This window comes from Trachemys scripta, chromosome 9 (assembly GCF_013100865.1).
Source record: "Trachemys scripta elegans isolate TJP31775 chromosome 9, CAS_Tse_1.0, whole genome shotgun sequence".
Classification (NCBI taxonomy): Eukaryota; Metazoa; Chordata; order Testudines; family Emydidae; genus Trachemys; species Trachemys scripta.
The window spans coordinates 79,880,853-79,908,342 of NC_048306.1; the positions used below are offsets into that span (position 1 = coordinate 79,880,853).

A 27,490-nucleotide genomic window follows, 5' to 3' on the forward strand; every position below is an offset into this window, starting at 1 on the left:
ACTCCCTCCCGATTTTCCCGGACATGCCCGGCTTTTGGTAACCCTAATACCAGTGCAAGAGAGGGGAGACTCAGGCTTCTGGTCTCTGCCTGGAAGACCCTGCACTCATTTACATGACTCACCCAGGATATGAACCAAATATTTTAGAGAAAATTGGTAATTTCCCCCTTTCTCAGATTTGCCTCACTATTAAGATGGGTTTGCTGTTGGGATACATCGATCACTGCTCCACTCACAAAAGCGAGACTATACAACCAAATTAAAGCAAGATGCATGTAACTGCATCCCATATCACAGCTGTTCAACTAACAGCGTAGCTTGTGTAAGGAGGATCCATGCTGAGGCAGCTTCCCTCGTTTTGTAGACAGTGTGCCACACGTTCCAGTAGGAGGCTCCAGCACATGACTTTACAGGAAGATGACCATCCTTCATTGAACAAAAAGCAGCCATTGGGGAGGACTGAGAGGCTTTCAAAACTACTCTTAAATAATGAGCATGCCAGATCTTTAAGCGTCACCCTGTTCCTGAGTTAAACATGCCCATGTATTATTATTTTATATATAATTAAATATCAACATTTTCGTGGGACTGGGGGGCATTCAGATCTCACATACGGCAGCGTAAATCCAGAATTGTACCACCAAAGTTAATAGAGTGATCCTGAATTTACTCTAATGTAACTAAGATCTAGTCTGGTCCTTTATCTTTACTGGAGATCAGTGCACAAGATGTTTCACTCAAGGGCATATTAACTGTTCAGTTTACAGTGTCTCATCTGGAATTCTGACCTAAAGAGGCCCCTGTGTGAACAGATAGCAAACCCCTAATCATGAAGATTGCTTGTGCTTTAACTAACATAACACCAATCACTATTTCACAGTGTATTTCCTAATTCCATCTCTTCAATCAAATATTTATAATTCAGTGGGGCTCGGCTGCCGGCTGGGGCTGGGCCGGAGCCGCTCGGCCGGAACCGGGGCCCGAGCCGAGCCGAGCCGGAACCGCTGGGACCGGGGATGGGGCTGCTCGACCAGCACCACTCGGCCAGGGCCGGGCCGGAGCTGCTCGGCCGGGCTGGTGGGGCCGGGGGTGCTCAGCCGCTGGCTGGCAGCCGGAACCGGGGCCCAAGCTGAGCTGGGCCGGAGCGACCGGGGCTGGGGGTGCTCGGCCGCCAGCCGGCACTGCTTGGCCAGTGCCGCTCGGCCAGGGCCGGGGGTGCTTGGCCACTGGCCGGAGGCCGGAACCGGGCCCCGAGCCGAGATGGAGCGACCGTGGATGGGAGTGCTCGGCCAGCGCCCCAGGGCCCGAGCTGCCGGGGCCAGAGCCTCTTGGCTGGCCGCCGGCAGGAGCCACTCGGCCAGGGGGGCCAGACTGGGCCGCATCTCCTCTCGCCCCCCCCCCCGCCTGCCCTCCCCTCAGCTTACCTGCTGCTTGCCTGTTTCAGGCTTCCCGCGAACATTTGATTCGCAGGAAGCAGGGGAGGGGGTGGAGCAGGGGGGTGGAGTGTTCAGGGGAGGTGGCGGAGTTGGGGCAGGGACTTTGGAGAAGGGGCGGAGTTGGGGCGGGGCCGGGGCAGGGAAGGGGTGGAGTTGGGGCAGGGTTGGGGTTGGGAATGGGCGGGGCTGGGGCCCCTTGGAGTGTCCTCTTTTTCAGGGGCTCCAATATGGTAACCCTACACCTGCAGAGCTAGGGCTAGGAGCTGCAGCCGCCGGATGCAGGTAGGAGGCAGCCCCAGCTGAGTAGGGGCTGGTGTGGGTGAAGACCCGGCGCCTCCCCGCTTCCCTCACCTGCAGTAACTGGACTTTGGGTTTCCGGTCAGTATATCTGACCAGACCCCATCAGGTTCCCTTTTCAACCAGACTTTCCAGTTGAAAACTAGGCACCTGGACACCCTACCTAAAATATCTATCTAAATTTACACTTCGTAATAATAATTCTTTGCAGTTCTGCAGCACCTTCACTGCAAGGTTTTCAAAGTGCACACAATTAATGAACTCTAAGTATTAAGTACTACAGACACATAGCAAGTCAGTAGCAGAACTAGGATTAGAACCCAGGAACTCCTCACTCTGAACCCACACTCATTCCTTGAGACTGGGCTATCCCTCAAGTATGATTATGCTATTTTACAGCTGAGTCCACTGAGAAGTTAAGGGATTTGCCCAGTGCACTCATAGTAAGTCAGTAATAGAGAGAAGACCAGAACACAGAAATCCTGACTTTCACTATCATGTTCTAATTGTTAGACAATGCTTCCATCCCAAACAAAAAGAATGACCTGATTTCCAGAAGTGCTAAGCACCCATCTGTCCTACTGACTTCAAATGCAGTGGTAATGCTGAACACTTCTGAAAATCAGAGCCAAGTAGCTTAACTGCCCTCAAAGTTTATGACTGCAACCATTTGTACACACAAAACCTCAAATGTGTGTGAATCAAATGGGTAACCGCATAAAGAAATCAGCATTTTTGTGCATAATTTTACATATATTCAAAAATGTTGATTTGGAGAGACCTGACAAAACTATGGTGGTAAAGGTTCAAAGAGCACCAACTGATCTGCGCTGATGTACAGAATTAGATCTGAAATTATAATTTTTTAAAAATTATTTAATTCTTTAAGTTTGATCACTTGTAGTTTTATATGATTGCTTTATTTGCAAATCATGGCATTTAACATTTTCACCATGCTGTGAAAATGCTGGTCTGTGAAACTGACCAGCTATCCTCTTAGCTATCCAAAGAACAATCAACTATACTGTGGCAAAAAAAGATTTACCCGCTTTTTTTTTTTTAGGAGACTGTAATTGCCAACATTGGTATTTGGCCAGGACATTGAGGCTAATACCTTTACAGTTGCAAAAAAAAGTGCCATGGGATCTTTAATGGCCACAAATCATCAGGACTCTGTTTTACATTTCATCCAAAAAGAAGCATCTCCAGCAGCTGGATGCTTCCTAGCATAATGCTGGGAAACTGATGACCACCTTACAGGGGAGACTGCCACTTACAGAATAATCCCCATCACTTCCCAAGCATACTGGGTTTTTCTTAAAGCTCTCGCTTTCAGGAACTGACCAGGTCAGCACAGCCTCAGTGTGTGGGATCTGATGTGTTTACAGCCTGATGTGGTATGACTCCAGATTAGCAAACCTTTTATCAATGCTGCAGACTTAGTAAACCTTTTATCTAGTGTGGAAAGACACAACCATTTAATTGCATGCATGGCCAGCTGCCAAAACCCATTGTAACACATTGGCATATCATTATTGCAAGCAAAGATTGCACACACAGTTAAGAAGTTTACACAGCTTAATCATCTTCATTGCAAGGGGAACAGACCAACAGCCTTAGAACAGATGGAAGCTTTTACATAGCCATTTGACTATGTGTTTCCCCATGTTCCCTTACTGGTGCTCAGGGTCACATGTTCTCTCCTATACCATGTAATGCTAGAAGTTTCTGATTTCCAGGATGGGTGAGGACTGGATCTTGGGCTGCTCAGTGTCAGCCAGGGGCAGGGGGATGAGTCCCAGGAGTGGGGAAGCAGGAGTGAATGGTTAGGTACTCTGTCAGCCAGAGGAATGGGCCCCAGGAGGGGGCTGGAGGGTGGCAGGGGAGTGTCAGCCAGGAGAGTGGATCCCAAGGTGGGTTGGTGGTGACTGGATATGGTGCCAGCTGGGAAGCAGGTCCTGGGCATGGTCACCTCTGGGGTACAAAAAAAACAAGACATCCGGGAGGATACTGAGCTCATAAAACTGCACAGCTGGCAGTATGTAATGAGCACCCTTACGGATTTTGCAGGATAGCTGCCTCAAAAAAGGGATGATCTTGGGAAAACCTGGACAGGTGGCAACCGTAGTGGTGGCTGGGTATGGTATCAGCTAGGGAGTGGGGCCCTTGCATGGAGTAGAGGTTACAGTGTCAGCCAGAGAGGTGGGCCCAAGGGTGACGGGTGGCCAGGTAAGGTGTTGGCCAGGACACTGGAGTTTCTCTCCCCATGAGTGCCAGCTCAGTCCTGGCAGCGTGGTGGTTCCATGCAGTGGAAGCATTTAACCCCCGTGGATGGGCCCTATGTTGCACTGATAAATTAGTGCTTTGGTCATTTTTCTTTATTTAGTGGTTTACTTAAAGTGTTAAACCATTCTCACTTTAGTCTGGTCACCTTTGCCGTTTTAGTGTGCCGTGCTGTAGTGCAAATACAGTACATCTATACAGTTCTAGCAACACAGCAGAGAGTTAGTTCAGAGTAAGAAGACTTTAAAAAAAATAAAGTTTAAGCTTCCCCAAGGACAAAAATGTAGTGCTCTGTAGCCCACTCAGCACAAAGAAAATTCAGCAGAAATGTTGATCACAAGCAGTTTTCTGGGAATCTGAATCCCATTCCCATTCCTTGGCTCCAACTGGGAATTCTATACTCAGTCCTTACTTGGGCAAACTCCCATCAAAGTACTTTGCCTGAGAACTGGATAAGGACTGTAGGTTTGGGTGCTTTGCCACGGGTCTTCCACTGAAGTAGATTTGCTTAGTCACTGGTAAAGAGTCCTCAACAATGCCAGCCAGTTGCATCTCCTTTGAGGCACTATTAGAATCAGAGGAAAGGATTCTGGAGTGCATCCACGAAGGAGACAGTTGCTAAATGCAGAGTTCACAGTGTGAAAAAGTTAAAAAACCTACCCAAAGCGAAAAGCAGTCTGCCTGTCCCAGGAGCCATGTTCAACAGGCTGTCCTGCTTCACAGCCGAAAAGACCTCACATGGACACACCACAAGCAACATCTCGTAATTCAGGAAGAAATCTTACTAATGCATCCAATACAATGAGCAATAGCCATATTCATTTCTACTTTTGCCAGTGTCCCAGGCCTGGTCAGTTTAGCCAGAGGAAAGGCACAGGATTGGATGCCAGCTTCTCTTGAATTCTAATTCTGGATCTATGTAATAAGCATTAATTACCTTGTTTGCTTGATGAAGAGAAGCAAACACAGCAAAGCACCTGCAATAACTATGCAAGACAAATGTCAAGCTAAAGGAAGTCATATTACATAACTGTCCCTTATTGTTTGAACATGATGCGTCCAAAAGTTTCTCATTTAATTTGTTTATAACTCCAGGCAATAATGATTCATGCAACATTTGTAACCCATAATGAAGAAGGACATTAATTAGCATTGCATGTAGTCTATTTTTCTTTGAAGTTTTATAAATGAGTCATTTAAAACGTTATGAAATCCAGGACCTGGAACTTACATATGTGGGCCCAATCCCAAGCCCTTACTCTAACAACCAAACCCACTGATGTCAGTGGAATCACTGGGATCACGTGTGCGAGTCAGAGCAATGGGCAACAAAGGGCTTGGCCTTGACCTCATTTAAGTCAAAGACAAAACCTCCTTTGATTTTAGTGGAGAGAGGTCATGCCAAATAAGTGTGCCAGCGATGTGGGATTTGGACAGTGAGTGAATGGTTCGTCACTGCAGCCATTATTTGCACTCACTGGTGGCTACTGAATCCCCACAATGTTTGGATAAAGCTCCAGAAGCTCTAGGGCCCAACCACCCTGGCAGATGAGTACACACAATCCCACTGAATTCACTGGATGATCAGATTCAGGCCTGAGATGCTTCTCTAAACCAGGTTTCAGAGTAGCAGCCGTGTTAGTCTGTATCCGCAAAAAGAAGAACAGGAGTACTTGTGGCACCTTAGAGACTAACAAATTTATTAGAGCATAAGCTTTCGTGGACTACAGTCCACTGGCTTTCAGCAGAATCCTACCTTTCCACCTACCTCTCCTACAGGCCTATAATAGCCACAGCCAATCCTCCCTGAACAAAATCCATGGTTTATGACATCACACACGCTCCTCTATTTTCGTGAAAGAGTTGTAGGCCTGCCACATAACTGCTGGCCTTGATCTCGTTTCTTTTTTTCAAATGTGCCATCTATTTGGGGCTTCCTGAAAACGTTAACAGGGACAGCCCAGCCCAAACATGAGAAACTGGCCCAGGTCCAGCACAAAGACTGGAGATCTGCTGCCTGCAATTCTTTCAGCAAGCGGCAAGAGGTCATCATATACTTGGAATAAGTGTGGGGAATCCACATGCCAGACCGGGAGGGGGAATGAGTTACAGACCTTGATTAGGGAGCATAAATTTCTAATGGTGAGACATCTTTGGATAAATAATAAATTTACAGAGGCAAAGACCTCAAAGTAATCTTGTTAATGCAAATAAACAAAATAAAGTCATTTGTGCATCTGAGTAGTGCAGAACAATGCTTCTACATTGCAGTGAAAACATCTGAAGATGTATCCAATTCAAAACCTAGTAGGCAGTACAACATGCCTGTTACTGTCCTGAATTATTTACTGACTGCTGATATACTAGTGATTCACATCCTCTATGTTGAAATCTTGACATACAACAGGAAGAAACTTCCTCACTTTCAACTAGCTTTCTAGACCCAACAAAACAAGCTTCTGTGTTTCCCAGTTTATCTTCTGTTATTTGACAGTCTAACCAATCCAAGACTAATGTTTGTGCACTAACAAGGTTGTTTCCAATTTCTGAGCCCTGAGAAATTACTTTAAAACAGAAAATAAAGAGGAGAAATACACACATACATTCTCTCTGTAACCTAATAAGAGAGTAGAATCAATGCTGCAAACAGGAGTAGGGAACATGTTTTTTCTCTGTGGGGTCAATTCACCCAGGATCTTCTCTATTTCCAGCTAATGCAGACCCGGCCATAGCTCCTTTGGCAGCAAAAATCCACCCACAAGTGAGTAACAGTGAAGCCAGTTATTGAGAAGATGACTGGACCTTTTTTTACATTCTTTTTCACCATTCAAACAAACTGGAACCTGAAATTCTCCTCTGCTTAGAGAGCAGCAATATGGAGGAAAAGGCACAAAAGCAGCATCACGCCTACAACTAATTCAACTTTGGGCTAGTCTACACTGGCAACACGAAAGCACTGCCGTGGCAGCACTTTAACGTGCCTTGTGTGGTCGCTCTAAAAAAACCCACCTCAACGCGGGGCGCAGCTCCCAGTTCTGGACAGTGCTGGAGCACTGTTTACACTGGTGCTTTACAGCGCTGTAACTTGCTGCACTCAAGGGGGTGTTTTTTCACACCCCTGAGTGAGAAAGTTGTAGCGCTGTTAACTGCCAGAGTAGACAGGCCCTTAAGTTTATGTTAGTCTCAGTTATGCTTGCAAGTAAGATAGTTACAACCCTTCTGGCTTTCACTGGTACAGAGAATATAGCAAAAGAAACTCAAAACACCAGAACAACAGGCATCCGAAGAAGTGAGGTTTTTACTCACAAAAGCCTATGCCCAAATAAATCTGTTAGTCTTTAAGGTGCCACCAGACTCCTTGTTGTTTTTGTAGATACAGACTAACACGGCTACCCCCTGATACCTTACTCCTTGTTGTTTTTGTAGATACAGACTAACACGGCTACCCCGATACTTGACACTCAAAACACCAAGTTTCCTATGTTACTTTTCTATAAAGCATTTTCTGAATTTTACAGAAAAAAAAATCAGTTTCACATGAAACAAGGTAATGAACACATTACAGTAACAAAGACCTTACTGCCCATTTCCACATTTGTGTATATAATATATGCTTCTCTCTTTATCCCCCATCTAAACTAGTTATACTACAGATCATAGTCACAGACAATAGGGCTGGAAAAGCCTTTCGGGTCCAGTCCCCTGGATAAAGCACTTTCCTTTTCACTAATCTCTCATGTGTCCTACCTTGCCCTCTCTCAAACACCTCTTTCGTTTCATACAGCATTTTGCAATCCGTGCATGGAAGACACAATATCATGGGCAAAGTATTAATATTGTGTCTCCAAACTGTACATGTTAAACTCCCTTTACATCACCTCAGAAGTTGTATCTCCTAATCATTTTAGTCCTGAATGTGATGTATCTCATGAAAATAAGAGAGTTCATCATCAACATTTGAACAAGTACCTAGCAGTCTGAGTACAGAGAATATCAGAAGAAATGCTGTCCTTACAGAATGCAGATTTTATATTGGCAGACTCTGGCTACCTCTACCCACGGCAACTTCCTTTCCATGACTCCTCTTTCATTTTCTTTGACAGCAAGGGGAGTGAACCTGCAGTTTTGGAGCCATATGTGTCTCAGTAGCTAAAATGTTGTGGCTCTCCTCATCACCACCTGGATACATGCCTGTAGCTCTGGTATTCTGAAGTACCAGATGTGATTCCTTCCATTTTCCTTCATGTGCCCCCACTCTCCCAGATTTCTGCTAGGGTTTATATGTCCTGCCCTGAACCCTCCTGCATACCACCAGACCCTTTAAATCAGAGGTTTTCAAACTGTGGGGCGCACACACACCCCCAAGGGGGCATGGAGGAATGTTCGGCGGGGGAGGCTCCAGGAGCCACTTCCACCTCCTGACTCACCTCTTTTTGTCTGTGTTGGGGGGGGCTTGCAACCAAAATTTTAACTCAAAGGGGAAGCTCAGCTCAAAAAGTTTGAAAACTGCTGCTTTAAATTGTGGTTTTCCCCCCTGCCCATTAACAGTTACGTGTCATCTCTGGCTGCATCCAATGTAGGCAGGTCTAGTCTTTCTTCTCTTGATCTCTGGACTGAGGCTTTCCCCAACACCTTACAGATAGTATACAGGGACTTAGGTCTCTGGGTCAGCAACTAGGACCAGAGCTTGCAGATGATTAAGTGAGCCATGGCTGAGCCCTCTAGTCCTCACAGAGCTCTCAGTACAACTCTCCCAAATTCAGTCCTGCCCCTCCTGAGCCTTTTACTGCCTCCCCCCCTCAGAAAATAGTCCTTAGCTTCTGATTCATTTTAAAGGTCTCTGTTGGCCGTTCCCAGCCTCTACTGGCTATTTTCCAAAGAGGTGGCTATTTTTATGGCTACTGGAGCCAAAACCTGAATTCTAGTAAGAAGGAGAGTAATTTTGGTTCTAGAGTCACAGCTGCACGTGGGACTGTATTTTTATGAGCCCCCTAGCTCCACAGAGAAAGGCTGTCAGGGCCCACAAACAAATGCTAAACTTCACAGAGGTTACATAAGAAAAAACAAGTTGTTGTCCATGATTCATTTCTTGATAGCAAGGGATGGTAACGCATGAACAGGCCAAACACTGCTATTCCCATGTTGTCAGCTATGAAATGTCATCAAAACTAATTTACTCACTGTTACTCCCGTGTACCACTTTGCCATCAGAGCCTTCATCAGAACTGTGAAATTACCACTTGAACAATTTTAAATTAGTGGCTCATCATTTCAGATAGACACTAAGTTTCTTTCACAACATATTCCAAATGCTTATTCTCTGCCAAGAGAGGGGTAAATGCTGAGAGTTTATTGAAACTGGGTTTCTTAACTCACCAGGATAAAACACACCTGTGCATCTTCTCTCACACCATGCTCAACAGCCTCTATTTACATTAGACCTTTAAAGGCCACACGGTGTCCCTGATCTTACTCATGCTGGTTAGCAATTACTCACAAGAGCAGTCATGTTGACTTTGAGCCTCAAACAGATATGCAGACTAGGGGCCTGATCCTGTAACACTTACTGCTAAGCATGAATCAATGGGACTGCAAATAACTGTATTCACTACATCTGGTAGCAAGCATTTGTAATGTTGGGTCCTACAGGGGATCACTTCATCCAACACTAAAAGGGAAGCACTTTTACAGGTATTACAAGGGCCCTGGCTGTGCCATCCTTACCAGTTCATACTCTCTCCTGAGCACAGAGCCTGCAACCACTCTTGATTCTTATGTGGACTGCATAAAGATGGGGCCAGGGTCCTTCCTTCCTCCCATCCCCATTGCACTCTATGGAAGGTCCAGGCATAATCTAGACTCAAATGAGGACCAACTGGGGATTAAGGCTATGTTGACAAGATAACAGAATTTTTTAATATATATAACACATTTACTTCACACATTTAAAAATCTGACACATTTTCCCCTGAGGTTGTCTGTAAAGTATTGGTCAAACAGCATTATCATCATTAAGCTATTATATGAGCTATAAACCCAGGGGGCCCAGTTTAGCTCTTAACTGCACTGACACAACTTCATTGAAGTAAATGGGGTTGCACAGATGTAACCGAGTGGAGAACATGGACCTTCTTTTGTTAAAATGGAGTGAGACAAACTTGAGCCGCATAAATCAAATATGCAAGGGGGGATTGAGTTGTATTGTATTTATATTTATTTTTACTCTTTGTCCTTGAGCTGCCTTCTCCCACAAAGAGGAATGACAATGTTACAAACTGAAAAGGATTAAACAAAATGTACATTAGACAGTTAATGTTATATTTGGCAGGAGGAAAAGTAGCTACTAAATGGCCTTTGAAAGCACTACAACATAAATTAAATATTTCAGTCTGAAATGTGCCTATCTGTAAATGCACATTTTGAAATAAGCTCTGTTACACAAAGGAACTTATAGAGCTGAAAAGCTAAACCAATGAAGTCTTATTTATCTCTACCACTTTTAAGGGCTTTAGCAAAGCTCCCTTTTAAAAAGCTAATTCTTGTGTCCCTTACCTCCTTTGCTTTCTAAAACAGATGGAGTGGCACTTTGTCCTCTTTACTTCACCATATACATAAACTTAATCTAGAGTTGTGTAACGAAAACAGAAACCTCCAAAATATAAATACAGTTCTTGGAACAGTAATATACTAAATCCTCAATACATGTGTCCATTCTCCTAGAGGATAGACCAACAAATCTCACCCCAGCATCTTATTTATGGATTAGAGAACACCAATGTCCATTCAGATAGCATCAGATATTGGTAATGGTCAGAAAATATTTATCATAATAAATTACACATGGTAAATACAAATTGCCATGAAGAAAGCTAGTATCTGAACTTCGAAGTAATACCCTTTAAAAAAATCATTAAACACAAGTTTGTTAGTGTTAAAAAGATATTTGGGACAAATGTCACTAAGCTATTTTTGGAATATTTCAGAATAAAAGATATTGCTGCAAAATGTTTTCTGAACTTAGTTAGAGAAACCAGTCCCTTGCCAAATTTATCCAAACACTTCTAGTATTTTTAATATTTTAGTGTATTTAAATATTTTTATTTTAGTGTTGATGTTGATCTTTTTCTTTAAAAGTACACTACCTAAAACCATTACTAATGACAGGCAGCATACAAAAAATATAACATATTTAATGGATAGGATCATGATTTCTTCCTCTATTTCACTATATCAATTCTTTTTATCCCACTTACAGGCTTAAGCTAATTACGATTTTCCACCCACCACTCACTTTAGTTGAACAATATTAGGCATCATAAATTGCAAATTACTGAAGAAAGTTGTTCAGATCTTCTTTCTTATATAATCCTTATATACTCCTTGGTAGAACATATACACGTCAACAGATATTGTTTGATCAGAACTTTACACACAATTTGCCTAGATACACACTATTTGTAAGTGCTACTGGAGAAAAATAGGTGAGATTCTCATGCAAACCTGTATATCATGGCAAAATGACTTGTAGATTAAATGGTCAGGAATGTTTATATTGGCAAGTAATTTGTATTCATTTAAAATGACACAGAAGTGCAGTTTGTCAATCTGATTAAAGTGATAGCTCATAAAAGTCTACGTTTTCACGGGGACACGTACTTTTGAATGAATGAAAAAAAATCAGTTTTTCCACTCAGAATACACAGTAATATCTACCATAATTATTTCATGTTATCAATGTCCAAATAAATGTAAAATGCAACTTACCATTGATGAAGTATAAAATATACATGATCTTTCCTATAAACACTTCCAGAAATGTACATGATCTTTCTATAGTATTTCCAAAACCAAAAAATCCTTACCTTTTTCTGGACTTAAATTTTTATATACTTCAAGGTCTGCCATTAAATTTGTTATTGTTATGCATTATTGACAGACACAATGGAATATCTCCCTGAAGGAAAGCGTCAATTCAGTCTTCACGTCTACAGAAATAAAACATTTGGAAAGCAATCCTTAGAGCTAGATGAGAATTCTGCCAATGCTGTCATTTATGAGCCATAATGAGGTCTTTGTGATCCATAAGACAGACAGGAAAATATAAATCCATGAGCAAGATACAACTTTGTTCAAAGCTGAAAAGCACAGCCTGACAGGAAAACTGAAAGCATCTGCTTTGTGTGGCTGCTATTGTGGGAATGCAGGAGCTGTGACTACTTTTGGTCTGAGACATGTATGCATAGTATAAAGATGAAGACCCTCCAGGCACTAAATGTGCATAATGCCTGTGAAGAGCAGGTCTTTAAGTGTCAAGGAAATCCTTCCCACGCTGATGGTCGGTCAGAAACTGATTAGCATACTTCAGTTTAAGAATGGGTGAGTGGCGCAGCCTGAATGCTGAAAATGAAAACAAGACAGAATTTCACTCAAAAGTAAGTCTCAGCATCTGCAGCCGAGGGAATCCATGAAGTGGAAGAAGCAGTCATCTTGTCCTTTCCCAGTTTTCATTTTAGTGATGAAGACATTTTTTAAAGTTTTCTGCACATCATATGCATTAAAATGAATGCACCACAGAAAAGGCTGCAGTGCTTCCATCTAACTTAGGGTCTGATCCTGCGAGGTGTTAAGCACAGGAATGTCACTCATCAGGGCCCTACCAAATGTACGGTCCATTTTGGTCAATTTCACAGTCGTGGGATTTTAAAAATAATAATTTTCATGACTTCAGCTATTTAAATCTGGAATTTCACAGTGTTGTAATTGAAGGAGTCCTGACCTGAAAAGGAGTTGTGGGGTTGTGGTACTGCTACCCTTACTTCTGCACTGCCACTGGCGGCAGCATTGCATTCAGAACTGGGCAGCTGGAGAGTGGCAGCTGCTGGCTGGGTGCCCAGCTATGAAGGCAGAGCCACCAGCAGCAGCAGCACAGAAGTAAGGATGGCTTGGTATGGTATTGCCACCCTTACTTCTGCACTGCTGTTGGCGGGGTGCTGCCTTCAGAGCTGGGCACCAGGCCAACAGCCGCCGCTCTCCAGCTCCCCAGATCTGAAGGCAGAACAGAAGTAAGGGTGGCAATACCGCAATCCCCCTAAAATAACCTTGCGGACCCCCCTCTCCCCCACAACTCCCTTTTGGATCAGGACCCCCGAATTGAGAAACATTGGTCTGCCCTGTGAAATCTGTATAGAATAGGGTAAAAGCACACAAAAGACCAGATTTCACAGAGGGGGACAAGATTTCACAGTCCGTGACGCATTTTTCATGACTTTTGGTAGGGCCCTTCTCATCTGAGAACAACTCCAAGAATTCTGACTCTCAGTCCCCTGACCACTGAACAACACTTCCTGACTCAGGGACTTGTTAAGTAACTACAACCCATACAGGTGTTTCATAAAATGAATCAAATCCATTCAGCATGAATAAAAGATTGGATCCACATTTTGACAGTAACTAATACCCAGAAACATGTATACTTGGTTGTGGAAGGGGTGTGTAGATTGGTTTGCAAGGCAGAGGGAGACAGATGCTCATTGCTACTGACATGGTGAACACTACATCAGTCACCAGGATGGGCTTCCATTGTGCTCCTTCCTGAGAACTGGGGAACACGGGAGCCATGGGAAGTGTGAGCAAGCTTGTGCAGAAGGTGGAGGATCTGTCTTTAGGGCTCTATTGAAAATAGGAGCCAAGCAGAAGACAGAATAAAAGTAGATTTGATATATGTTTCAAATTCAGAGTGCACTACCTCTCAAGTGTTAATGACACAAATAGCAGGGTTCACTGCAATCAACATATATTCAGGATGGACTGCAGCATACTAGGAAACAGGCACGCAGAATACCCAGCAGGTGCAAAGACTGTAAAATAAATCTAAAACCCACCTTTCCATTGTCATTAATAATATTCATATTTTGTGCTTCTACTAAATCTTTCAACTACATGCAACATGATTTGCAAACTAATTCAGCCTCATACAAACTTATGAGATAGCTAAGTAGTATCATCCTCATTTTACAGATGGGGAAACTGAGGCACAGAGAAGCTATGTGATTTTCCCACCACTACAATTGCTATTGGACCCAGAATTAGAATTCAGAGCTCCTGACTCCTAGCCCAATACTCAAACCAGTAGACAGCACTTCTACTTCATAGTAACTATGGGCACACCATATGTTGTACCTTTGCTGAAGCCAACGGCAGCTTAGCACAAGGCAAGCTTGCAGATATTGGGCCCTGTACAAACTCATCTACATTTATATCACTCATCTTTTCTGAGATGTTTTAGAGAAGAACTCCTGAGGGTTTTCAATGGATCACCAATTGAATATGAGAAAAGGTCTTGCTTACATCACCCTCTCACAAGCAGAAACAGCAAACAACAGACGAAGAGTCTTTTATTTTGACTCCCAAAAACAATAAAAGCCTCAATCCAATATGCTGCCTTCCCCCAGCGTTTCAGGAGAGCTATATGGTACACACTACATGCGCTGAAGTATCTGGCTATCAGTCTGCAAGATGGCTTTCATTGGATAGAAGCACCAGAATGAGGCTGTTAGTTATAATCTGAGCTGCAGAGAATTACATTCCAATGTAGGGATCTGTTGTACATGCAAAACATATTAAAATAAACTGCCTCACTGAATTCTAATTGTAAATTCTTGATATAATCAGACTGCACTCAATTACATATTACTAGGAACTAATTACTGCACATTCTTTAATGATTTAGTACCCAGAAACAATCTCAGCTCCATTATAACTATAACTTTGTTATATTCCATAACCTCATCTATACAATGCATCCTTTAACTTGACAGTTCCTCTGGAAGAACGCCTGCCTGGTGATTTATTGATCCATCCCTTGATGTTTGGGCTTTAAAATATTACTTCTCTTTTCTTCTTTAAAGGCATAATGGCTTAAAAGACACGCCATTTTAAAATTTAGAGCATGGAGTATGAATTAGCAATAGCAAGAATGTCACAATAAAGATATCAACATAATTCAAACTATCTATGCAAACCTATACGAGAAATGCTTGTAGCTATATTTAGCTTGAAATATCAACACAACAACTCAGCAGTGACATATCAGATTTATGTCAAATCCCTAGCACTGTCATTCAGAGAGGGATCTGAAGTTGATGTACACATGAAGAAAGCCTCTAGATTACAGTTAGGCTGTCTGGAAAGGGAAAAGTCAAAGGCAACAAACTCATTTGCACCACCTGACCCAGTATCCAGGTCTTACTTAAATACTAGCTGAGTCAACCTCATACTGTTCCAGTTTTCCTACTTTCAGCTCAAACCACTATAAATAATAGTGAAAAGAACCAACAGCTTAACGGTAGGAATAGCAATGTACATGCGATCCTCTAACAGTTTTGAAGGTGAAACATTGAAAACAAAATTCTGTCTTGAACATTCAATTTTGCATCAAAATATCATAATTTCAGTATAAAATGGTGGTGACAAATACGTTCAGGATAAGAATTTGGCAGTATAATATTAGTTTCTGCTAACTGCATTAAATAAACATTAATGTTCATGGTAGATAACAGTACAGTTTTTCCAAGGCCAATACTGTATCCAGAAGACTGGAAAAGGGCAAATATAGTGCCCATCTATAAAAAGGGAAATAAGGACAACCCGGGGAATTACAGACCAGTCAGCTTAACTTCTGTACCCGGAAAGATAATGGAGCAAATAATTAAGAAATCAATTTGCAAACTCCTAGAAGATAATAAGATGATTAATAACAGTCGGCATGGATTTGTCAAGAACAAATTGTGTCAAACCAACCTGATAGCTTTCTTTGACAGGGTAACAAGCCTTGTGGATGCGGGGAAGCGGTAGATGTGGTATATCTTGACTTTAGTAAGGCTTTTGATACTGTCTCACATGTCCTTCTCATAAACAAACTAGGGAAATGCAATCTAGATGGAGCTACTATAAGGTGGGTGCATAACTGTTACAGTGAACACATCTAGTCTTTTATCTCTCTGAGAAGGAAATTCAGTGGCCAGACCATATCTGGTACAGCAACCCGGCAATCTACCATGTGCATGAACTGCATGACAGAAACCTTCTTAGTGAAAAAGATACCTGACACTAGAAGGCTCGGTTATCTAGCAGACAAATGCATCACAAGATCCAGTGACAGGATCCTGAGGCTAGAAAAATTCAAACCAGTAATAAGGCAAACAGCGAGAGTAATTAACCACTGGAAGAGGCTATCAGGGGATGCGGTGGATTCTCTATAATTTGATGTCTTCAGGACTAGATGTGGTTGAACTAGAGTATATCTTTTAGAAAACAAGTTATCGGACTCAGGTTAGAAAATACTGGGAGAAATGCAATGGCCTGCAGTGTGCAGGAAATCAGAACTGATGATCCTAATGATCCTTTCTGGCCTTAAAATCTCTGGGTGAGAAACTCTCCCCTACTCCAGTCCCTATACAGTTGGTAAAAAGACAGGAGTAGCCTAAAAGAATGAAAAGGGGCTCTAAACATCCTGGTTCCTGCTGAGAAAGGGCTCTTTGGCACAAGCACCACAGAAGCCATCCTTAAGGCTGCTCACTGAGGGCTGCATAAGTCCTGCTGTAGAGGGTATGCCAGGAGCAGGGTGGCAAGAGGGCAAAGATTTCAGGCAGCACTGCAGCCCACTGGGCAACACCAGGAGGCTGACTTAATTTAAACAGGCCCCCCAGGACTATTTAAATTACGCCGAGGCCTCTCCAACCGTCACAGCAGCTTAGGATTGGTAGCTGCAAAGGAGGCTTTAAAAAGAGTCACCTTACACACCCACCCCTGGGCTGTAAGTTGTCACTCTATAAAACTAAACAAATATTTCAGAAGCATAAATCCTACACCTACTTCCTGCTCTATGGTCACCAAAGGCCCTGAACATACTGGAACTGGTGCAATTCTGGTGAGGTGGGTGATGGGCTGCAGGAAGCCCCTACAGGGTTTCTGCACCACAGAACTCTGCTGTGTTGGGGCTCCCTCCATCCCAGCACACAAAGGGATAGATATAGGAGGTGAGTAGGCCCAATGGGATTTACCAGCTGAACATCTATCAATTCCTATGCAAAAGATGGGCACAGCAGTAGCGCAGACTACTGCAGAATCTGAGGCTACAGTAGCAGCTGCTGCATAACCCAATACCATTCCACAGACTGAGGGGACATTTCCTTGCCCTCCCTAAACCCTGTGGGATTACGATTTGCCCCTTTGTGCCTGAACATATGAAAATACCACATTCTGTTGTATATTTAGTATAAGAATATTAATTTTCCTTGCCAAAAACTATTGCTTCTTGACAGGCAAGGTTTTTAAGCACCAAAAAGACATTTTAACCAGAGTATGCACAAGAAAAAGATAAAAAGATGGTGCACACTCTACAGCAAAGTATTCATTTACCAATAAATGAGATTGTGGCTTAATTATTAGATCTTGAAATTACAACATCACAAGAATTTTAATTTTCTGCTTCACCAGTTCCTCTCTTTCTCTGTCAAAGTAGCTGGAAACTATTACAAAGACTAATTTTGCTAACGAGCATGGAGAGCAGATATATAGAACTTTTCTCTCCTACAATAAATAATGAAATAAGAAAACAATAATATTTTAGCACTTCATCTAAATTTAATCTAATTTTGACCTAAACTGTACTACAATCTCTTCATGAAAAGTCATCTAGCAATGAATAAAACTTCTTATTATCTGCATCAGAAACCTGCCATCTTTATCAGATCTATACGTGACAAGTGAAGAGGATGTTCTTTGGAAAGATGGCAAATACAGGCAGAAGGGAATAGAGATATACACATGAACAGAACTGAACGGTCTGGTGCATTTTTGGAAACCTCTTATGCAAGAGAGATCCCAGAAGCGGTGAAATGTCCTGCCTTCATCCAGAGATATACCTAGTGATATTCACAGACGTCTGAAAGGTGTGCATGTGTTTGATGGCAGATGGGGAGGCAGCCAATTCATAAATTTGATATACAATGTTTATATTTATGAATTTAAAATTGCATATTTAATTGCTATTTTCCCATAAATTTGTTTATCTCAATTATAATTGGCTCTCTAAAAGGCGGATGAATGAATGAGCTCTCTACATGTTTCTATAGTCAGATTGTAAATTCAAGCACAAATTATTGCATTAGATCTTTGTTTTCATTCTCTCTCAAGTGTCTTTATAATTTGAAATTGATTAAGAATGTGAATTCTGCAATCTGTATCAGGCACCTATGGTGCTGTAGCCTCAAGTTCAGGCTTGAACAAGGCTTCAACAGAGATCATTATATAGCACTGCCCATCAGCAAAATGAAGCCTAACATTTAAAATATGTGCTATTTTGAAAATAATTTAATAATGTATTAGTAAAGTTCTTGTGCTCTCGTAACTAGGCAAGATTTTTACTGGTAAAAAATGAAAAATAATCAGCATTTCCATAAATATAGCCTGAAGTATTGTGTTGTTATTATTCCTTGAGTACTAAAATCCAAGACCATTGGAGCAAAAACCTTACAAGAAGTTGCACAATGGTTAGAAGAAATGAAAAAATACATAAGTTTTGTCTTAAGCAATCTCTCAATAAATTTTCCAAGACTGGCTGCTTAACAAAGGTAGGTGTTTGTCTAATAAAGAGGAAACAGAACTGTACTCATTACATTTGGGGAATCTTTGCCCAGTCTTTGAGGGAGGCTGCACTGTACGAATTTAACTGTAGTTATATTTAAGTTATGCAGTCTAGTTGTAGCTGTGTCAGTCCCAGGATATTAGAGAGAGAAGGTGGATGAGGTAATATCTTTAACTGAACCAACTTCTCTCTCACCAACAAAAATTGGTTCAATAAAAGCTATTACCTCACCCCCTTGTCTCTAATATTTAAATTAGGAATTTGGAGTAAATTGTGGGGGAGGAGGTGGTTGAATTGAGTGCTCTTGAGAGTGAGAGATAATAGCAAAGGCTGGAGTCATGTGTCATGCAGACCAGCACTGAGCAACCCTGCTGCCTGCAGCTGGACGGGTAGGCAGCCTGGTGCTCTCTGTGTTGGGCAGAAGGGTCACTGCACAGCAGGGCCGGCTTTAAGCCGATTCGGCCGATTCCCCGGAATGGGGCCCCGCGCCTAAGAGGGCCCCACAACGTCCGGGGCTGCCGGAGGAGTGGGGGTAAAAAAAAGAAAAAAAAAAGCCGTGTCCTGCTTCTTCCCTCTCCCTCCAGCGCTTGCGCCGCCATGCAGCTGATCAGCGCAAGCCTGGGAGGGAGGGGTGAGGAGCAGTGGCAGATTAATAATTTTGCTGCCCCTAGGCCAGGAAATAATTGCCGCTCTGGCCCCGCCCCAACTCCACCCTTTTCCCGCCCGCATTCCAACCCCCTCCCCAAAGTTCCCGCCCCAACTCCGCCCCTTCCCTTCCCCTATTGTATCCCTTTCCCAAATCCCCGCCTCCAGCCCTGCCTCTTCAGCTGTTTCGCGGTGCAAGCACTGGGAGGGGAGAGAAACAGGACGCTGCGGCGCGCTTGCAGAGGAGGCGGAGGTGAGCTGGAGCAGGGGGGCGGAGCGCAGAGGGGAGCTTCCGCCCTTGAAAATTTGCCACCTTAGGCCTAGGCCTTGTCGGCGTAAGCAATAATACGGCGCTGCTGAGGAGGAGGAATGCAGCATGCTTGGGGAAGAGGCGGGGCCAGGGCGGGGATCTGGGGAGGGCTCCAATGGGCCAGGGAGGGGCGGAGTTGGGGCGGGGGGTGGGGCGAGACAATTCGCGTCCCGGCGTGGGGCCCCACACCTGCTAAAGCCAGCCCTGCTGCACAGCATCAGTTAGTAAGTTTTGGTCCCCCCACTACAGAAGGGGTGTGGACAAATTGGAGAGAGTCCAGCGTAGGGCAACGTAAATGATTTAGGGGGCTGGGGCACAACTTACAAGAAGAGGCTGAGGGAACTGCGGTTATTTAGTCTGCAGAAGAGAAGAGTGAGGGGGGATTTGATAGCAGCCTTCAACTACCTGAAGGGCGGTTCCAAAGAGGATGGAGCTCGGCTGTTCTCAGTGGTCGCAGATGACAGAACAAGGAGCAATGGTCTCAAGTTGCAGTGGGGGAGGTCTAGGTTGGATATTAGGAAACACTATTTCACTAGGAGGGTGATGAAGCATGGGAATGGGTTACCTAGGGTGGTGGTGGAATCTCCATCCTTAGAGGTTTTTAAGGCCTGGCTTGACAAAGCGTTGGCTGGGATGATTTAATTGGTGTTGGTCCTGCTTTGATCAGGGGATTGGACTAGATGACCTCCTGAGGTCCCTTCCAACCCTGATATTCTATGATTCTAAGTCTTATGTTTCAAAGTTATTTGTTTAGCACCAACAGTGCGCTGTGTGCTTTAATAAATAGGCCTGAGGACACTGCCCCTGCCTCAAGAGGCACTGGAGTCTAAGGCCCCAATTCAGAAAAGTATCCATATCAGGTCAGCACTGAAGCAAATGCTTTAATGCTTTCCTGAACAAGACCCTGCCTCGGTCTTAAAGAGTAGAATAGTACAGCTCTCATTTTCCCGTCTCACCTCTCCACAATACTCTCTGTTCCTGCTAGCTCAGGGAGTTAAGGACTAAGCACAGTACCTGATCTGCTCCAGGATACACAAAAACAATGGAGTAGCAATCAAAGTCATTTCCAGTTGCTAAGGTTGAACTCTTTGAACCTTCACGTAAAATGATCAGTTTTCATCTGCTGGTCTGATCACATATATTAACATGAACTAACTGGCCACCTGCAAGGTTTGGGGGTGGGGGCGGTTGTTTGTTTGAAATCAGGTTTATAATATGGGCTGGTCAGCTTGATACTAGCAAGTGAAAAATCATTTATGGGCATCTCTGCTCCAGGAACTATGAGCAACTGCTTCTGTCCTCCTTTGCCTGCCCAGCAGCACCACTAGGGGGGTAAGCAAGAGGGAATCCATCAACCCACCACTCCCATCCCTGCAGCAGCTGCTTCTCTTGGCAGAGAACTGAATCTCTGGGCCCCCCGTAGCCCCTCCCACCCCCGATCCCTTTGAACAGAAATTCCACCTCTATTTGTGGAGACCTGCTCCCAACCCTGCCAGCTGTCACGGAGATGCTCTCTCCTGCACCCAACAGCCTTGGAGGCCTCCCATGTTCCCCACACACCAACAACCTGGGAGGATTCCCAAATCCTCCACTCATCCATCTGTGCTACACACACAGCCTTCAGAAACCCCAACTTCCCTTCCCAAACACACACACACAGCCTTGTGAGACACCAGCCTTCCTCCAATCACACACACACACTCTAGACTCCTGACTCTCCCATACACAGCCCTGGCTAGTGATTTTCAAATATAGCAAGTGGCTTCTGACTTGAAATTTTTGAACCTCGTTTTGTCCTCCTAAAGAGAGACAGAGCCAAAATTTGCCAAACAATGTCCCAGGCCAGCAAACAAAACAGTTATTCATTTTATACTATAGAAACCCAGATAAAATTTTCTTGTGTTGCCTTGTACAAGTTTCCACAGCCTGGAGACTGAAGATACTTTGCATCTGTTGGCTCATATGCGTTTAGATCGGGGGGGAGGTGAGGGAGAGAGAGAGAAGGAATTAGGTTCATCCAGTCCTGAAGAGAGTTATTACAAACATTATAATTATTTAACCTATTTTTCATATTGGAGCCAGGTTTTGTAATGGGAAACTACTAAATCATCTGTTTCTAACTAGCTTGAGTCCAGCTGTATCTCTAATTTGTTATTCTCCACACATATGTACTACTGTATCTCTCTTTTAGTGAAGAAAACTGACACTGTTGCTTCAGGGCATGCAGAGATTCCCTGGAGTACAAGATATATCAGCAACAGCCTCCGCTTCTGTGACCAGAAATTTCAGACATAAGCAGGCAAGAATTTTAATATCATGCAAATGCAGTTAGTAACAGCTTTTCCTAATAAAATTAGAAGGATAAGAAATCCTGAGGCAATGTAGACATATTACATGCTTGAGCAATATGCATGGAATGTTCAGCTACTACTTAAACAAAACTTGTTAGACCTACCTGGAAGGGACACAATTAGGTCTACTCCTGGCCTGCAAAATAACACACACACATATGCAGATACCTACAGACAGCATTATAATATGGTAATGAGCTGTCTCGTGTATATGTGTACCACTGCTCTCTTTTGAAGGGACTCAAGAAATACCAAGATGTTTGTTCTCTAAGAATTAGTAGAGACCTCCTTTTAGTTCAAGTGTGCTTTTGAAACGGGGGGATCTGAGTTCTATCCCTGATGTCACCAGGATGTTCAGAGTGTAGCCAATGATGTGGAGCAAAATAGCAACTGTGAAGTTCCTCAGTGGTCATATTGCTAATGAAATGTGAGAAAGGTAGAGTCACTACTCATTAGGAATCAGAGGGGTAGCCGTGTTAGTCTGAATCTGTAAAAAGCAACAGAGGGTCCTGTGGCACCTTTACTTCTGTTAGTCTTAAAGGTGCCACAGGACCCTCTGTTGCTTTTTACTCATTAGGAAGATATTTATACTTACAGAATGAAACATCCAAATGAGGCACAGTGCTGTAAGATGTTACTATGAAAGCAAATCCAGCTAAATTACTCCAGGTTTAATGCCAGGTTTCAGAGTTCTTGTTTATAAAGTTCACACACAAACTTCACATTTCAATATGCTCTATTGAAATCACATTTTCAGATACTTCAATGAAGTCGTTTATGTTCCACAGAAGGCAGAAAAAAATGTCATAAAAAGGCAAAGGAAGGAGACAAATTCTAAACTGTACATCTCCTGAGACAGTTCCAGTCCTGGAGTCTCCAAGGAGAAAGATGACACTAAATTTTAAAAGAAGTTAATTGATGAGGTGACTTTTCAAACATGTTGAGTTCAGTGCACATGAAATGCAACAGTTTCTCCAGATTAGAAATCCAGTCACGAATAATAATAATCATGGCATAATGTGAAAATTATAGACAGCCCTATACAATTGAATTAATGCATTGCACTGAGTGAGAGGACACTGGCTAGGATAATTTGAGCAAGACTGATTTAACATGACAGCCTCCCAACAACGGTCAAATCACCATTGATATTGAAGTCTGAAAGTATAGAGAGGGAGCTGACAAAAGGACAGATTAGAGACTAAAAGGAGAATTAATGACAATTATGGAAATGAAGTTTACACAAAAGGCTGAAGTTTCTGAGAAGTCAGAGGAAATAATTGTGTTAAGTAAACAGCTCTAATGTGATAAAAATGAAAAGCTGTTTTCAGACCTGTTGAGAGAAAATTCACTGCTTGTTAAACATAGTGTGTCTTCTTTCCACTTAGGCAATTACAGAATATTAACATTCCTAAATCTAGAAGATTAGGCTAATCAGCAGTGCTCTGTGTGCCTGCCCAGTAAACAGCCAAGACTCTAGATGCCAGAACATGAAGTTCTAATGAAAAAAATACTGCAGAAGAGATGCTTAAATGAGAAATATACATGTTGGTCTGCACAACACAAATACTTAACTGCCAGAAATCACTTGGGGCCAGGCCCTGATACCCTCGCTCTTACTGAGGATCACTTTACTCCATGATATGCATCCGAAGAAGTGGGCTGTAGTCCACGAAAGCTTATGCTTTAATAAATTTGTTAGTCTCTAAGGTGCCACAAGTACTCTTGTTCTTTTTACTCCATGAGTAGTCCCTTCACCAGATTTTTCCCTTAAAATTTACCACAGTGCAGTTACTCCACTGCAAGCAACAGGTGGAATTCTAGTAGAGACAGGCCACCAGCTTTCTAACCACTATTGTTTTCTAACCCTGCTAGTGAAACACAGCCTCAGTCATAGGGTTACCATATGTCCGGATTTTCCCGGACATGTCTGGCTTTTTGGTCCTCAAATCCCAGTCAGGGAGGAAATCCCCAAAAGCCGGACATGTCCAGGAAAATAGGGAGGGAGGGGTCGTCGGGCTTGGGTCTGGGCTGGGGCCGGCGGCGCTCGGCCGGTGCTGGGCCGGAGCCGCTTGGCCTGAGCCAGGGCGTGAGCCGAGCTGGGCCGGAGCTGCTGGGACCGGGGCCGGCGGTGCTCGGCCGGAACCGGGGCCGGGGCTGCCCGAGCTGCTGGGGCCAACGGTGCCCGGCCAGGGCCAGTGCCGGGCCGGAGCTGCTCTGCCGGAACTGGAGCCCGAGCTGAGCTGGGCCGGAGCCGCCGGGGCCAGGGTGGGCCGGAGCCACTCGGCCGGAACCAGGGCCGGCGCCCCAGAGCCCAAGCCAAGCCAGGCGGGAGACGCCGGGGCCAGAGCCTCTTGGCTGGGGCCGGCCGGCTGCTGGAGGGAGCCGCTCGGCCGGGGGGGCCGGACTGGGCTGCGCCTCCTCACGCCCCGCCACCGCCCCAGCCCCAGCCCCACCTCCAGCCCCAGCTTACCTGCTGCCTCCCTGTTTCAGGCTTCCTGCGAACATTTGATTCGCAGGAAGCAGGGGAGGGGGAGGGGCAGGGGGCGGAGCGTTCAAGGGAGGGGCGGAGTTGGGGTGGGGACTTTGGGGAAGGGGCAGAGTTGGGCCGGGGCCGTGGCCCCGTGGAGTGTCCTCCTTTTTTTAAATTAAAATATGGTAACCCTACTCAGTCAAGAGATAAGAAATCCCAATTCAGCTGTTATTTGGCTATTCCCTTAGCTGTGTGCCCCATGGAAGACTCAACTTCAATATTCAATCCCAGTGTATCCTCCTGAGGCTGGCAAGGACTGGGAGAACTCCAGAAGCAACACACTAATTCCCTGTGGACAGGGTGTCTTGTGCCAGGCAGTAGCAGCTCCTTTGTCCAATTGCAAAGGGCACTGACAGTGTCCAAAGGGAATTGCAGTCCCATCCAGACTTCCAAAACGAAAGGGATAGTAGCCGTGACTCTGCAGCCTATAGTGTTGGCATGAGGAGTGTTTAAAGTAGAGACAAACAGGAGGACCCTGGGGGAGAATGATGATTAACCCAGTCTGGTCACAAACAAACGCCAAATAAATCAGGCAATGGAATATTTCTGTCTTTCGCATGTCAGTTAATTACGTTTTCTACTTTAGCTGATTATCACCTTTGCAAACTGATCACTTTAACGGCTGTTGAAGGATTAGTGGAGTTTGTGCTAATAGGTCATTCTTGAGAGTTCTCACTATCAGTAGTATTAAAATAGTTTATTGTTGTACTACAAAATACCAGTGCAAGGTTCAGGTGGAGGGTCAGACCTTGTCTACACTGCCACCGAACACCCCCCTGAGTGATGCAAGTTTCAGCGCTGTAAAGTGGCAGTGTAGACAGTGCTACAGCCCTGAGAGCCACGCTCCCAGCACTGGTAGCTATTCCCCTTGCAGAGGTGGATTTATTACAGCGCTGGGAGAGCTCTCTCATCCAGCACTGGAGCTGTGACCACACAGCCACATTAAAGCACTGCCACTGTGTAGACATACCCTCAGATTCTGCTCTCCGTTACACCAGGAGAATGAGGAGTCCGGTGGCACCTTAAAAACTAACAAATATATTTGGGCATAAGCTTGTTTTTTTACCCATGAAAGCTTATGCCCAAATAAATTTGTTAGTCTTTAAAATGCCACCGGACTCCTCATTGTTTTTGTGGATACAGACTAACACGGCTACCCCTCTGATACTTGACACCAGGAGAATGGTCACTTGATTGGCTTCAATGGAACTACTCCTGGTTAATATTGGTATCAGAGATCTGATACTTGCTTGGAGAGAAGTTTTATAAGAAGCCATTCTATAAAATGCTACAATGGTCAAACTCACTCCACACAGAGCTGAATAGAAGATGCTTTGGGTCAAATTCTGTCTCCCTAAACCAAGGTGAGACTTATTTCACTATGCAAGCAATTCCATTGAAATTATCAGAACAATTCACACAGTAATACAGACCTCACCATGATTAAGAGTAGTAGAACTGGTCCTTCAAGAGGAAAGAAAAGACTTTATTCTGATTATTTACTGTTATTAATTATTAATTATTATTATTATTCATTTAGCATATTCTTATTGTGTATCTCAATTAATGCCAATCAAAACTTCTAACTAGTAAATACAGAGAAAATACACAAAAAGAATAAAGAACACACTGAAATACTACATAATACTACAAAGAAACTGTGATTACTTAAAATATACAAATTTAAGAATTTACCTAATAATGGCCTGAATGTCTATATGCACATATGCAATGTCTACACTGAGCCATACAAGTAAAATCAAACCATAGCTTTACTGGGAAATACTCGGCCCTGACTACTCCTTGAACAAGCCTCCTGATGTCAATGGTACCACACAGAATACATCCTGGCAGAATTTGCAACAGCAAGGATACTTTATATAATCTAAAAATGTCCATGTGGATCCACGTGTCGTCCATCCTTGTTCTTTGCTCTTATCTTTATATATGGGATGCTGGTACATTTATGTGAGTGATATACAGATTTACATTTTCACACCTACTGATATGCTCACTGTGCTTTATCTTCTGGATGTCATAACCTCAGTACCAGCTAATCTAATCTTCTGAAGCCAAATGCTGATGAAATATAGCTCTTGGTAAGTTTTCCTAACATGGCATCTATTGCTCCATCTCTTACCGGAGGTTACTTTAGTTGATTATTCTATTATAATACTTTCTAAGTAGAGATGGGCCCAAACCAAAAACCTCTAGACATTTGGAGATGTTTGAAATCCAGGCCCAGTTCTTATCTAATCTATCCATCGATCTGGGTCTCTCTCACATGCCCAACACCACCCTATCTGTCAAGAGGAGGATCCAAATCTCCTAAACCAAAACCCTAGATCTAAATAAACACGTTCCTACTAACTCTTGGCTCATAATCAAGGTCTGGAACTGAATCTCACAGTTTGAACCCATCATCTCTATTTCTGAGGTTTATGATGTGGAATCAAACTCAGTTCTGAGGATTTTCTTTTAAGACTCACCCTCAGAGAAAACCCGGATCTGTCATTTTATCATCTACAGAAACAGCCTTCCCATAGTTTTGTTGCCAGGATCCCAACATTCTGATCTGCCTGTGTCCTCTTGGCTGGATAATAGTAGTTAGTTCATTATTTGCTGGTTTTTAATCTTTTTCTTAATGGGGGTATGTAGCACATACAAAACTGTGTTAAAATGCTCACTGGTACTAAAATCTAAGCGTATTATTTCTAAGCCTTAGCACGTGCAGAAGAGCTGACTTCAGGATTCCCCATAGTCTTGCTCCTTCCTGTCTTTTTGAACTAATTTTCCCCGCAAGCCTTGGTGTACTTATCATTCAAGTTCTGAAATTGTTTTGTGTGTTACTCGGATTAGTGCTGTTTTATTTGGTGGTGGGTGCTCTGCTCATTTTGCACCTTCTTTATGGAACGCATCTCCTCTTCAGATATTCAGATTTTGGGGTCAAATTTTCATTCAGTCTTAATCTGCCTCAAACTCTGCATT

The 27,490-nt window shown here is 43.5% G+C and overlaps 1 protein-coding gene across 3 annotated transcripts in view; it reads right to left on the reverse strand.

The window, feature by feature from the left end:
- Positions 1-27,490, reverse strand: part of PLCH1 (phospholipase C eta 1) — a 167,527-nt gene that overhangs the window by 98,029 nt on the left and 42,008 nt on the right. For 2 of the 3 annotated variants that reach the window (XM_034782402.1, XM_034782401.1), the window contains exon 1: positions 11,879-12,098. The exons of the other annotated variant lie outside the window; for it this stretch is intronic. In XM_034782402.1, the coding sequence (XP_034638293.1) occupies positions 11,879-11,921 (43 nt within the window). In that variant the 5' untranslated portion in view covers positions 11,922-12,098. Of the gene's footprint in view, positions 1-11,878; positions 12,099-27,490 lie in introns of those variants that run through there. 3 annotated transcript variants of the gene reach the window in all.